Source organism: Poecilia mexicana, unplaced genomic scaffold, assembly GCF_051168715.1.
Source record: "Poecilia mexicana isolate PSO_F unplaced genomic scaffold, ASM5116871v1 scaffold_2, whole genome shotgun sequence".
In the NCBI taxonomy this organism is placed as follows: domain Eukaryota; kingdom Metazoa; phylum Chordata; class Actinopteri; order Cyprinodontiformes; family Poeciliidae; genus Poecilia; species Poecilia mexicana.
In genome coordinates, this window is record NW_028263371.1 from 460,669 (window position 1) to 474,930 (window position 14,262).

The window sequence follows — 14,262 nt, forward strand, 5'->3', positions numbered from 1 at the left end:
ATATATCATGTGATCGTTTGTGTTTCCTCAGGCGGGACGCAGTTCAAAACGTCAGCTGTTTCTCTTCCCTGGAGGCATTGAACGCCACGTGAAAATCAAAACTTGTACTGTAAGTTCTCAGCAGGTGATGATCAGTGTGGTGCATTAGTGTGGGCGGGCTGGGATTGGCTGATGTATCTGTTTTTCAGGTTGCCCTGGAGGTAATAGAAGAGTTGTGCTATGAAATGGGATTACACACACTAGAAGCCATTGAAGAATATGCCATATTTTTAGTCACCAACAGAGGTATGCACAGTCAGATTTTGATTTAAAATGTTACAGAAGTGCCTGAAAGGAAACGAGACAGAATTTCTCAACAGATAATATATCAATGTAATGTGAGATAAAAAATAATTGTATGTTTTTTAAATTTGATTTTAAAATGTCATGTTAAATGATTTACATCCACCTAAAAAAGAGCAAACATATTTATATGTAATGCAGCAATTAGAAACCTTCTACAGCTTTTGGCATGTTTCCAGTGAAAGGATTTTTCTTTGGGGATGAGCTTCAAGTCTTTGAGGACGGAAGGCCTCTTTGCCATCCACAGATTACATGTCAGATTAAGGCAGGACTCTGGCTAAACCATTACGAAATGTTGATAGTCAGAAGAAGTGTGTTGGTAAAGTTAGAAGATTACTTAATCATTTTCCCATTTTCATGAATAATTTTGGGCTCAATTGTATGTAATGAACTATTTCTAAACCTTATGACTGAATCCATCTGTCATAAGCAGTCCTCTTTAAATATCCAGATAGTGAATTAAAAATAAGTGGAAAAAGAACAAATGAAAATTGTAATGGAGTTTCAGGAAGTCTGAGAGTTATTAATAAGCTTTAATTTGCAGAAGAAGCATCACTGTTATGTATTTTTTGATATTATTGTATTATTTCAGTTTGCTAAGATGCTTGTGAGAACAACTAAATGTTTATAAACTGAAATGCTGTGAAGTTTGTACAAAGAAAATACAAAAGTTTTAATAATAAAAGAAACTGCATCATTTCACTTTTAATCTAACAGTTCCAGCAAAACATAGATGCAGTTTGAACCCATTTAAATTCAACAACTCAGTAAACTTTCCATGGTCTTTCCATGTAGTGAACTATCACTTAAAAAATTACAAAACTTATGATTGAATAATAGAAGTGGCATGTTTTTATGTCACTGCACTTAAAATAATATATGAATTTATTTACATTTATTCCGAGGTTGATTTTGAAGTACACCTGTGCTTTACAATTCAAATTCAAATAAATTCAAACATATGTTATTGATCCCAAAGGGAAAATGAAATAAATTGTATATATACCACTGAAAATATCTTTATTTATCTCTGTCTTTTTATTGAATTTTTTTCTTTTATACATAGATGAGAGCCTGTAGATACAAAGGAGTCAGACATATGTTACATTTATACCACATAAACCAAAACTAATAATGAAATACAGAAAAAAAATCCCTAGAAAATAATCTTATTCCCTCCAGGTCTCCACCATACAGACCTGCCCACTGCATCTCTACCCCGACAAGAATGGAGCACATTTTAATAAAAATGAATTAATCTGAAATATTGTTATGCAAACTTTTTGTATGATGATGAATCATACAAAAATATATTCATATATTCATGATATAGAATATATATAAGACATGCACAAAGCTACTTATTCGTAACTTGCATTGTTTTCTGTTCTAATTTTTTCTAAGTTTTTAGTATGTAATATTTATTTCTATAACAACCTATGATGCTGAAATTCTGGATTACTTCATGAGACCACAGATGGATGACACTGTTTTGTTGGGGACAGCTCAGTCTGGTGGCTCTGCTGGTTTTTGAGAAACTGACTAATTCCTACTGCAGTAAATATGCAAAATATATGAAATAATAAACCAATCTCTGTGTAACTGGGTGAGCTCAGGTCAGAATGTTCGACCTCTGAACAAGAACGAGTACATCCTGGACGTTGCCACAGAGGCAGAGGCGGTCGACTCAGGCTACAGTCTGTGGTTCCGGCGAGTTGTCTGGACTCAGTCGCTCAGGTTCGAGAATGAGCTGAGTGTGGCCATGCAGTATAACCAGGTACTAAAAAAGATTTCCTCTCACTCCACACACATATTTTGTTATTTGTTATGTGTGTAACTCAGGTTTTGTGAATATTTTTCAGATCCTTCCAGACTACCAGAAAGGCCTGCTAAATGTTCTCTCACATGGAAAAGTGAGCGATCAACAGTTCCACCAAATATCAAAGCTGGCTGCTTTGCAGCATAGAGCCAAGGACAACATCTATACTCCCAGCATGTGAGCAACAAGAGTTATTAACGCTCATTTCCAAACATCCTAAAAGTACTTTTTAAATGTTTAGTATTTTATTTAACTTTTTGGTTATGGACTTAGTCCCTTTCTAAAGTCTTTTTCAGTCTCTGAAATATTGAAGTTTCTTCTTGTTTGTTTGTGAATACATTAAAGTGAAAGATTCTGACTTTACTGTACTTGGAGGAGTTCAGTCGCCTAAATGGGCTGAGCTGTTGTGCTTCAACTGGATGTCTTTTTTTCTTTACGCACTGTCGACTATGAAAAAGCTATATATTTTTTGCACTTATCACTGCCTGTCACAGAGCAAAACACAGAGCAGCTCATTGAGTTGTATAAAACAGTTTTTGAGAAATGTCAGAAGCCACAGAGCGAGGCAGCTTCTGTTTATCTGACGTTGTTGTTCTTGTCCTCTGTCTTCCAGACACGAGCTATCGGAGTACATTGCTGCACCTCTCTTCAAAAAGCAGCCCCCACAGCAGTGGGTTACCATGGCAACGCAGCACATGCAGCAAGTGCAGCCTCTGAGTCCACATCAGGCTAGGGCACAGTTTCTCGGTAAGATCCCTTCTCAAAGGAAGAAAATGCAAAATCATAAATAAAACCATAATGTTTTCACATAGCTTAAATATGAAATGTTTATAAGTTGTACATGACTAAACACTTTTTTTTTTTTTTTTTGCCGAGTTCAATTTTATTAACCACAGCAGGCCTGTAGAGAAAAACTCAAATACAAACTTAAAATCAGTATTTATTTTGTGTTTAAACTTATTTTGTTTTATTAGTTATTTGACATTATTAAGTAGATGTTTGGCTAAAATTGAACTAAAAATAGTTTTATTGTGTTTGTGTTGACTTGGTAAAGTAATCCTGTGAATAAAATTGCTTTAAAGGATAGTGTTACTGTTGAAAAGGTCACATTGTGGCAACCCTGGAGGACTGGAAAAAAAGTAAAGGGTAATCTCAGTAGAGGGAAGGCGGCGCAGCAGAGGAGGACAGAGCCACATGGTTTTACTACAGTAGTTTGTTTATTGATGAGCATATCTTAGGCCTGATTGCTCCTGAACAAAGTTTCTTTTTACACCGGAGTCTCATGGAAGTTTTTTTATATACATCAATTGAACCTACACGGATAAAAGTTGGTAAAACGAGCCTTGTGGCCTTACAGTGATTCAGACAAACAAAATCTTCATCAACTTTAATTATAAAGTATGTAAGATAATAATAATGCTTTTGTTCCCTTTTGTTGCATTCTGTCTGTGCATGCAGGCCTGGTCAGTGCGTTCCCCATGTTTGGTTCCTCATTCTTCTACATCCACAGCAGCAGCTCCACCACCTTCTATGCTCCTTGCATTCTAGCTGTTAACCCACGTGGTCTCCACTTTCTGCACAAAAACACACATGTAAGAACCACACACACATTTATCACTGTGTGATCGGCTCATGGCATCATTAGCATGAGCCTGGGAGAAAAGTTGTTCTCTCTTGTCAGAGCAAAGTCTGATGTGTGTTCTGCAGGAGCTGATGGCAGCCGTCCCCCTTGTGGAGGTGCAGGGCAGTCGCACCCAGAGGCACAGTGCTGGAACCAGCTACCCGTATGTGGACCTAACTGTGGGGGACATGAACACACAGCGGGTCATTCAGCTGCAGCTGGAGCAGGTGTGGTAAATTGGGTAAATTCTGGTGTTTGATACTTAGTGCTGTAAAGCTGACTGGTTTTCTCCACAGGGCCTGGAGCTGTGTCGAGTTATTGCCATGCAGGTTGAAAATATGATGTCTGTGAGAGAAAAGAGGCTCACTCTGCCACCCAGCGAAATCACCATGCTGTGATGTGTGCACGTTTCATATTATGCACAAATGTTTCTGCACATGTACACGTAGCTACCTCCGCTCTCCTTCAGTGGTTTGTTGTGTAGTTTTCACAGTGACATGGGAAATATCAGGAAGTCATTCCAGGTTTTACTGGATTATTTCTCTGAAGTTACAGAAAAACACAGCTGAGTGATAGATTTGGATCCTCCATCTTATTCTTTGTGAGAATTTATAGATTCACTCACTGTTGTGTTTTCAACAGATATCTTTGGCATCTTTAAATGTTTTATAGTTAATCAGTTTTATGCTTTTATGTTATTTGTATGATTGGTAATGATTTGTAAATAGAAGAGTTGATATATTTTGTAAAACAAATATTTTTCAGAAAAAAAATAAAAGCATGAATATACCCACTGACTTGCTCATTAAATCTAATGAATGTTTTTGCTATATCTTTATTTACATTTTTTACAGAAATGTAAACAATTTTATTGCCACTTTTCTAATATTATTTACTATGATGTAGATCTGCTGTTTTACATGCAAAACTTGTATTAACAGTGTTGAGCTCATAGCTGTTATGCAAGATTCAGTTACTGCTGTGACACTTAGGAGTTTAAATTTTCGGATGATCTATGGCAATGCCTCACTTTGTTGCAGTTTGAAGAAAAGAACACATTTGCTTCTACAGTCTAGTGTAATAAAATTTTACAATTTGTTTTTTTAATCTTATAGTTGAATGTGCATAAAAGATCAAAGACTTTACATATGTTTTCAAAGATTATGGAGCAGATTAATCTGAGAGATATTTGTAGGCTTGTAGCTAAAACATTGAGTAAAAAAGATTCAAAAAAGATTCTTGCCGATTCAGTGTTGGAATTTTAAAAATATTTTGGTGATATTTTGCTTTTTCATCAGGATACAGCCCATTCGCCCTGTACAGTTATATTGTGAACTGAATTTCATAAAACACAGAAAAGAAGCCTTGTTTCTTTGACAGCCTCTTCAAGATGGAAATTGTGACACTGTAGCCACCTCTCCCAGGATGATAATCTGTAAGTAGTGAAAGAGCAAATCAAATTTTTAACATGGTTACTTTCTTCGTTGGAGGCTGCTGGGCTTTTTTTTTCTTTTCTTTTTTTTTTTTTGAAATAACACAAAAAGGCTGGGGGAGATATTGAAAATCTCAGTGTTCTATTTGCTTTGTACATCTATCTGTAAACTATTGTAAACTGAAATCCCTAAGCTGCTCCTGTACTTACTGAATAACTAAATAAATAAACCAAGTCTGGATGGACTGATGGAACTTTTAGATGTTGAATATGGATTCATCAATCAGCCATCCATCCATCCTATTATTCCATTGGTCATCCATTCTGCTGCTATGTGGTGATTTATTTTTGTAATGATTCACAGTTCTTTGAGCATGGAAGGCTATTTCTACAAAACTCTTTGAAAATAAACTAGGGACTCTGGCTTGTACCATTGCAAAAGGCCATTTTAAATCCTCGAGGAAATATTTTGGTAAAATTAAAAGATGACTTCAAAGCTACCAGGGGTATAAATAATTTTGAGAAAGTTCCATATTTCAGTCTGGACCAGCGACCACTCCAGAAATATCTGACTTAACTTAATTTTGAACTTTTGCACTTATTCTAAAAATGGACATAAAAGAACTAAGAACTCTATTTGAATATTTCACATATTCATGAAAATGCGCTTAACCCTGAATACGTTTTTTAGCATAACAGCCTTTTCAAAAAAAATTTTAGAAACATTCGTGTAATCAATAAACCAGAAACAAAATAACTATTTTCCAAGTTAACCGTACTGGTGGCTAGTTAGAAGGTAAGCGGGACAAAATTAGCAACATTGAATTTGGAACCCAGAGAGTCCCTCCCACAAATCTACAATGAGCATGCGCAAACCCTCCGCAGGTTACACGAGTTTATTTTCAGGCTTGTACTTGGAGACTGACTGAGAAGGCGAATTTAGCTTTATGCCCATTTAACAATATAGTTTCTGGCTCTACTTATTTCAAGCATCATTGGAGGAAGCTCAAAAATATCCAGATTGGGAATTTTGGTGGTGACATGTCGCTGCGTGTTTTGTCAGTATTTCCAGGCGGCGACGGAGTGGTCAAGCCAGGCTAGCCGGGCTAACAAGCTATCAGCTAACAGCGTTAGCCTCTTCTCTGCCTTAGCTGGACGCAGAGTGGTGATGACGCAGTATCTAACTTCTTTGTTCGTTTCTGAAATACGGGATATATGAAATGTAAAAGAATAGTTACAAAAGAGTAACGCTTCAAAGCAAAGACTGAGCTAGGAGCCATAGCTAACATGAGCTACTTTTGTGCGCTTGTTGTTGCTATGCGAGTTAATTGACTCTTGTAATTTTATTCAGGTCTAGTTTGTCCATAACAAACAAACTGTTGTAAATTTGTGCTGAAATGCAGCATTGAGGCTAGTTTTTTTTTGTGTGTTTGTAGTTAGGAACCTTTATTTTTTGCAACGCGGCGGTCATATTATTTTGGCCGACATGGCAGCCAGCGGATTCTCTGACCTAAGAGAGAAGCTAAAGTCTATGACTCCGCACCGGGACGACTACGGGAACAAATACCGAGCGAGCAACGGCAGCGGGAAGGGTCGAAAGCGGAAGTATCGAGAGTCGGACGACGATGAATACGAACACAGCGACGATAGTTCTGACCTCCGGGAGCAAGAAGCCCGCCGGGTCAGGAGTAGCGTCGTACAGCTGAGCATATTCACCCCGGAGGAGTGCGCCCGCATCGAGGAGAGGATCGATGAAGTAGTGGCCAAAGCAGAGGCTGGACTGTATCGGGAGCACACGGTGGATAGAGCTCCCCTCCGGAACAAGTACTTCTTTGGCGAGGGGTACACGTACGGAGCCCAGCTGGAGAGGCGCGGACCGGGTCAAGAGCGGCTGTACCGCAAAGGAGAGGTAGACGAAATCCCTAGCTGGGTTCATGAGCTGGTGATCAACCGGCTGGTGTCCAACGGGGTGATCCCCGAGGGTTTCGTCAACAGTGCGGTCATCAATGATTATCAGCCAGGTGGATGCATCGTGTCCCACGTGGATCCCCTGCACATCTTTGCACGGCCCATTGTCTCTGTGTCCTTCTTCAGTGACAGCGCGCTGTGCTTTGGTTGTCGCTTCCAATTCAAACCCATCCGGGTGTCAGAGCCGGTGTTTGTCCTGCCTGTGAGGAGAGGGAGCGTCACAGTACTGAGGTGAGCATGCTCACCTCATTTATCAGATGTCTTCATGTATTGTGTCTGGCAAAAGTATTCATATCCCTTTTTTTCCATTTTTGTTCCCTTAGTGAGAACCACAGATTATATATTTCATTGAGATTTTAGGTGTTGAATTTCTTTTGCAAAAAGTCAGTACAGGGAAAACTTCGTACATAATTATGGAATTAATGTCTTAATTTCTTTTATAGGAGCGGAATAGAAAATTTGTTGGTTCTTATTTTCTTTAGAAATATCATGATTTTTAAACAAATGTTTTCTTCTCACTAGAGGGGGAAGAAAATTGATGTCAGTTTCTTATGAATTTCTTTTGACATTCTTGGTCTATAAATTCACAACATTCATAGTTTCTTTTGAGATGGACAATTTAATCCCATTAGTCTTTTTATTTTTCACAATGTAGCATCAGGCCTTTTTTCTATATATGTACATATATATATATATGCGCCATATGTTTGTCCTTACCTTGATCTTTGTTTGCACATTAGCTCCACCCTATATACCAAACTAACTTTTAACTGCATAAAATAGATGTTTTTTTGGAGGCTACAGAACTTTCAGTCTCTATGAAAAATGCTACAAGAGACATTCCATCAGTCTGTGGTTATTGTGTATTGTTTAATAATCAAATTCATTAGATTCATATTTTCTTCTTTGGATTTTTAATCTTACTAAAATATAATGACGTTTGCGATTGCAATGTGACAATGTGGAAAAAATGTATACTTTTCCGCGACACAGTTGTTGATCAGAGCAGAGCAGATTTCGTGGTAACAAAAATGTTTTTCTTTCATTTGCAGTGGCTATGCTGCTGATGACATCACTCATTGCATCAGGCCTCAGGACATTAAGGAGAGACGTGCAGTAATCATCCTCAGAAAGTGAGTCGGTGTTCTGGTTTTAAAAGGCAGCATTTGTTAGGGTCAAATGGACTTTCATTCAGAGCTTTGTCTTTTGTCAGAACTAAACCTGATGCACCGCGTTTGGACTCAGACAGCCCTTTAAGTTCGCCTCCTGCCCTGAGATCTGCTCCTCTAAAAGCCAAATGCTCTCATCGAAAAGCAGATCCGGATGCGGCTCACAGGTATTTATGCCCACTTATCCAGGTGATCTCTATGAAGGACTGCAAGGATGAAAATAGTTTGCTAATTTCTACCCTGATAAATACCTTTGAAATGAGCAGTTTTGTTATCGCTGCACTTCAATTCAAATTCAATTGAACAATAATTTACTGATCCCAAAGTGAAATTAAATATTGGTGTAACTCATTTAAGTAAAGAGCTGCTGTAGATAGTGGTGGTTGTTGGCAGGAAAGATCTCGTGCAGTGGCAAATCTGAAGAACCCCCTGACTGAAAACACTCTGTTTGCCCAAGACAGTTTCATGTAGAGGATGATCAGGGTTGTCCATAATTTTCTTGATTTTATGAAGAATCCTTCTTTGCATCATTATCATCTCCATAGGTTCCATAGTCGTGCTCAGAACAGAACCAGAACAGAACCAGCCTTCTTTATCAGGCTGTTGAACCTTCTTAGGTCTCTGGCTCTGATGCTGCTGCTCCAACAGATGACAGCAGCAGAGATGATGCTCTCAACAACAGACTGATAAAAGATCTGCAGCATCTTGCTGCAAACCTTGAAGGATCTTAACTTCCTCAGGAAGTCCAGTCTGCTCTGCCCCTTATTATAGACGGGTCATTGTTTTGTTTACATTTAAGATGAAATGATTGTTTACACCATGACACAAAGCAGTCCACCAGCTCTCTGTACTCAGTCTCTTGTCCATTTCTGACTCACCCACCAGCTGCAGAGTCTATTGTAATTCAACAAATGTGATTGTTGAGGCCTCCACCTGTGTCTTCTGGAGTTTGATAAAGTAGATCAGGCTAAATTGTGTTAAATGTTGTAGAAAAATCAAAGAACATGGTCCTCACAGTGCAGATGTCAGTGGGTTTGTTGAAGCAGGTGTATGATGGCGTCTCCAAGCAGACAAGCCCCTATCAAGGGGTCTTGGTATGTGCTTGTCTGCTGACTGAGGTGGGCCAGCAGGAGTCTCTCCAGGACCTTCATTATGTGGGTTGTCAGGGCAACAGGTCTATAATCGTTGGTAACTATATTAGTGATTGTGATTATTTATGTTGAGTATATTTGATCAAATGTAGAGATAAAACAAATAAAAATAAATTAAGGCATTTTTAAGAATCTTATAATTAACTGTATTTCCATTACTTGATATTTTAACCATTTGGCTGAGTTGACTCTTGTGAAATGTTAGAGATCAACTCCAGATCAAATCAAAAAGGTGAGTGGTCTACTGGTAGATATGATTTATTATTTGCATAGTCACATGTCTTTATTCTACACAGTGAATGGAAATAGAAAATTATTAAAAATCATAAGTTTTCAGTTTGGGTTTGTGCAAATTGGTTCTTTTTATGGCCGAAACAAAGTGTAACAAGTGGCCAAAGTACAAAGGTATAAAGTAACAGTTTTTTTTAAAACCACTGTTTTCAGTAATTTTAGATTTATTTATTTTATTTTTTTTTGTAAGGTAATTTTATTTATATAGCACATTTTCAGCAACAAAGCAATTCAAAGTGCTTGTGAAGGCTATAATCCATATAAACACATTCCTATAAAGTTTGTTTCTGCATACAAATGTAATCCAGTTATACTGAAGGATCGTTGGAGTAGATTCCAGATTTTAACTGGGTGAGGAAAAACTTGGTTGGTGATGATGTATGGGGTTTGACGGATAGCCTTGTACCTGTGCAGTAGGGGAATGTTCTTAACCCGAGTACAAAAATAAGTTTGTTAAATATGTCTTTTAAAGGAAACAAGTTATCCAAACTAATTTGCCCTTGTGTTAAAAAACAATCCACCACCTTATTGAATCATGAATAAATTTGCATTTTTGGTTCAGTTTCATGAGCCCACAGGACTGATCAAGTGATTTCCTGTAGAGTCAAAGAAATCACTTGAATAGAACCTGATTGATAACTTGTAGTTGACTTAAAATGGGTAACTTCTTTCGATATTTTTAAAGTGCATATATCCTGATAAACCTTTTTTTTTACATACTGGTAATCTAAATGTATCATCATTTAAGGTACTAAGCTGAACTCTCCTGAGTATGACAAAAGTAGATCAACATGTGACTTTTTTCCCCCTGCAAACCAGGCCAAGGGTTCTGGAGATGGATAAAGAGGAGAATAGACATCCTTCGCTGTCCCGCCACCGTCACCATAGCGCCAGCTCAGAGAACTACCGGAGGCGTGAAGAAGACCTCGACAAACACCAGGAGAGCTCAGGGCGCAAAGTGAAAATGAGGCGCCACTGACTGCCTCTTTGACAGCCACGCTCACATACTAAAATATCCCTACTCCTTTATGTATGTCAGTATTGTAACTTTATTTGATCAGTTATTTTAACGGTCCAGTGTATTCTGGTTCAAGAACAACCATTAGGTTTCAGTTTTGATTTGAGTCAAGAAAAGCTTGAGTGTACTGGCTTTTCTGCTGCTTATAATAGACCGTAACTTACTCACTACAGTAAAAGTCTGTTGTTAAACAGTTTAGTTAGTTTAAATTAAACATTTCTTTATGTTAATAGAGGAGCAGAAAAGGCATGTATTTTTTCTACCTTGAGAATTGAAAAGAACATGTACGTATGAACTTGTACAAAAGAATCCCAACATGTAATCTAACTTCATAATGCACAATATGTTAATGTACAGTCTTTATTTGGAGGGCTTTTATGAAGACTGATTCTTTATTTTTTGTGTTCTAGCCATATAAATTTCAAATCTATTACTTTTGTCAGAAGGTAATGTCAGATCTTCACTTTTTGTTCAGATTTGCAGTTTAGGTTTCAGCAACAGGCAAGTCCATCCTTGCCGTCTCGTGGAAGTGGTGCAGGAGCAAAACAAATCCTTCATGGAAGGCTGCCACATTTCACTGTCCTGTCTCAGTATAAGGTTGCTGTCATTTGACATGAACCATGTCATTCCTGTTCCTTAATAAAATTACTTTTTCCTCATTTTGCTGTTTGAATTTTACTTGGTATGTTATTTGTATGTTTCCTGTCTGAAAATGTATTAGTGAAGAAATTACATTTTCACAAGCTCACTTGCAGTTTGCTGTGTAAACAAACATCTATTACTGATACCCGTATATGGGAAAGGTGCTCCTTAGCCACCGACTAGGTTAGTCTAGAGTTACACATGAATAAAAATAATCTCAGGTCACTGGATAAATTGCTTTCTAAAAATGGAATGAGTGAAGCTCTGCTGCAATCGGAATTGCCTTGTTCACCAGATAAAAACTTAGTTTGGGTTAGGGTTGGAGAGTTTAACTTGAATAGAGGTGCACAAATAAACCCACTGAGTGGTTTTGTTGTTTTTAGGGCTTTTTTTTTCCTTTTATTTTTGCATGTCACTATTCAAACAGACTTAAGTCAAATGTAAGAAAAATTGGGACAGTTATTAAATGAATACAGGATGTGCGCATCATGTTAATTTAAAAAATGTTTGAAAATAAAGACCTAACCTGGTTGGTAGTTTCTTAGATCCCTATTTGCTTCTTAATGCACATGTGGAATTTACAGTAGATAGCATGAAATAGAACATGAATAATTTGAAAATGAATAGATGATGCTGTGGGATATTTGATTTTTTTTCATGATTTTTATATTGATCCCTTTAGGGTAAAAACGTATTCTTTTTGTTATTATATTTAAACAGTGTACTTCCAAATTCACAACACTTCCTCTTTTACACTTTTTTTTGCCTCAGTACAACAGTGAAACCAGCAACCCTCCCGATCCCACCAAGGGACAAGGGTGTACGGATGGATGGATGGATGGATGGATGGATGGACGGACGGACGGACAACAGTGAAATTCAGTGCATTTTATTAGTGTTACATGTAATGTAACACAGCATCATCCGACAGGATGATGCTGCCTGTTTTACTTTGGGGGTGGTGTGCTGAGATAGTTTTCCATTACATGTAGCGCATAGCATGTCAGTTTTTTAAAAAGATCACATTTGGTTTCATTGGATCAGAGCACCTTCTCCCTTTTTTGCAACATGACTCTTATGGCTTGCCTTAGACACTCTTCTATACTGGTGGAATAAGTAATATTTTTTACTATGTTTTATTCCACACAAGAATTATTTTATATTAGAAATATTTTTATTTTTCACTTTTTAAACATTGTGGAACAATTTGTAGAACATTTTAAAACAATGAAATAACAATTTTACAACAGAAATGGTACAATGTGAACGTTCATTATGTGTGTGCATGTGTGTGTGTGAGAAAAAGAGCATGTTTCTTATCTATCCTGAAATTTGCAAATAATTTGTGAAACTAGCTAGCTAACCAAGCTAGCCATGAAGTGTGTACTGTCTACATTCTATTGTGCTATGTGCATCATGCGTGTCTGTGCATATATGTGTGCATTTATTTATCCATCCATCCATTTTCTACTTATCATTTTCCTCCAGCTCCATTTTTCTCTAATTAGTGAACAAGATCCTGAGATACTTGAACTCCTTCACTTTTATCCTGAAATTTTGTTAGGACATCCTCCCCGACCTGGAGAAAGCACTCTCTTCTTTTCTGGCTCTGTATTTTTCTGTATTTATTCATACAGCTATGAATTTATATATAATTTATTGAGATGATAAAAGAAAGAACCTTGAAAACATTGATCAACAGAATTTGTATGTTATTCATCACATTCTCTTTCTTTTGGTTTTCTCATCCAGGGTGTCAAACACACACAGATCTCATGTATGATGGAAACAGGACAAATACAAAACTTAAATTTATACACATTTATTGACTAACATTTACAAATTTAGATATCCATGCAGGCATTTTTAATTGACAGTAATTTTACCCCATACATAACTCCTTGTGTTTCCATAGCAACTAAAACAAACAAGAACCTGACACTGGTTGTTTGACCTCATCATGTCGATGAGAACCTCTATGTTCTCATCAATGATGTCATAACAGTTCAAAGAGATACAAGAATACAAGAATTCTCAGTTTGCTTCTCAACTTGGTTGTAGGTAGATCGATTCCAGAGAGACGACTTCAAACTGATTTTACAAACCATTTTAATTGTTCACCAAGTCAAGATGATTTTTGATATTGATGGGACCTTGGATTTCTTGTTACGACGGGAGTTGAAAAGTTGTTAGGATAGAGCATAAGAGGCAAAGACGTTTTAGTAGAGAGCTCTGAGGACGAGAGATCAAAGTACTTTGGTTTGGACATTGAACCCTGAAGACCAAAAGGACATGGAAGATTCCTCTAAGGATGAGGAAGTTACCGTCAAAACCACAACTATGGATTTAACAGTAAAGGCATCAGGAGACTTTGTTGATTTTGAAAGTGTCAATGTTCCTCATGACCAAGTAGTCCTGGATGTGTTTGCTTGCTCACAGGTTGAGTGAGTTACTTTAACAACCACAGCTAACTCTTTATCAACACAGACATTACAGTGTCTTTACCAGTCTTCCCAAAAACATAAAGGACCTGGATGTGAAACCAAACTATAACAGCAATGAAATTGCGACAAATTTTGAAGAAATCTCTGAGGATTCTTCATCAGAAGAAAACTTAGAAGATGAAATTCAAAATGACACAGATGATTTCGACAGAGTGGATGTTAATCTTGAGCCAACCATGTAGTTTTGCAAATTTTGCAACTTATTCTTCAACTGTTGGATGAATGCCACAACACATAGCATTATGAACTTGATTATTACCAGAAGGTTTGTGGCTCAGTATCCCAAAGAGATATCTGGACTTTTT

The 14,262-nt window shown here is 37.3% G+C and overlaps 2 protein-coding genes across 4 annotated transcripts in view; both read left to right on the forward strand.

Annotated features, from left to right (window-relative positions):
- Positions 1-4,571, forward strand: part of myo15ab (myosin XVAb) — a 45,955-nt gene extending 41,384 nt beyond the window's left edge. For all 3 annotated transcript variants that reach the window (XM_014973987.2, XM_088008490.1, XM_088008495.1), the window contains 8 exons: positions 32-109; positions 189-285; positions 1,959-2,119; positions 2,205-2,338; positions 2,775-2,908; positions 3,620-3,753; positions 3,869-4,009; positions 4,079-4,571. In XM_014973987.2, the coding sequence (XP_014829473.2) occupies positions 32-109; positions 189-285; positions 1,959-2,119; positions 2,205-2,338; positions 2,775-2,908; positions 3,620-3,753; positions 3,869-4,009; positions 4,079-4,180 (981 nt within the window). In that variant the 3' untranslated portion in view covers positions 4,181-4,571. The remainder of the gene's footprint in view (positions 1-31; positions 110-188; positions 286-1,958; positions 2,120-2,204; positions 2,339-2,774; positions 2,909-3,619; positions 3,754-3,868; positions 4,010-4,078) is intronic.
- A 1,501-nt stretch (positions 4,572-6,072) lies between these two features.
- Positions 6,073-11,470, forward strand: alkbh5 (alkB homolog 5, RNA demethylase). Its single transcript, XM_014974025.2, has 4 exons — positions 6,073-7,413; positions 8,235-8,315; positions 8,396-8,518; positions 10,613-11,470. Exons 1-4 carry the CDS (start codon positions 6,701-6,703, stop codon positions 10,770-10,772), a joined length of 1,077 nt encoding a protein of 358 aa, XP_014829511.2. The 5' UTR covers positions 6,073-6,700; the 3' UTR covers positions 10,773-11,470.
- Positions 11,471-14,262: the final 2,792 nt, after the last annotated feature.

Bases quoted from the DNA above. Each gene is read 5' to 3' on its own strand.
- alkbh5 (XM_014974025.2), top strand. From the start codon at position 6,701: ATGGCAGCCAGCGGATTCTCTGACCTAAGAGAGAAGCTAAAGTCTATG. The intron at 7,414-8,234 runs GTGAGCATGCTC...TTTCATTTGCAG, and splicing joins GGGAGCGTCACAGTACTGAG to TGGCTATGCTGCTGATGACA. The intron at 8,316-8,395 runs GTGAGTCGGTGT...GTCTTTTGTCAG, and splicing joins GCAGTAATCATCCTCAGAAA to AACTAAACCTGATGCACCGC.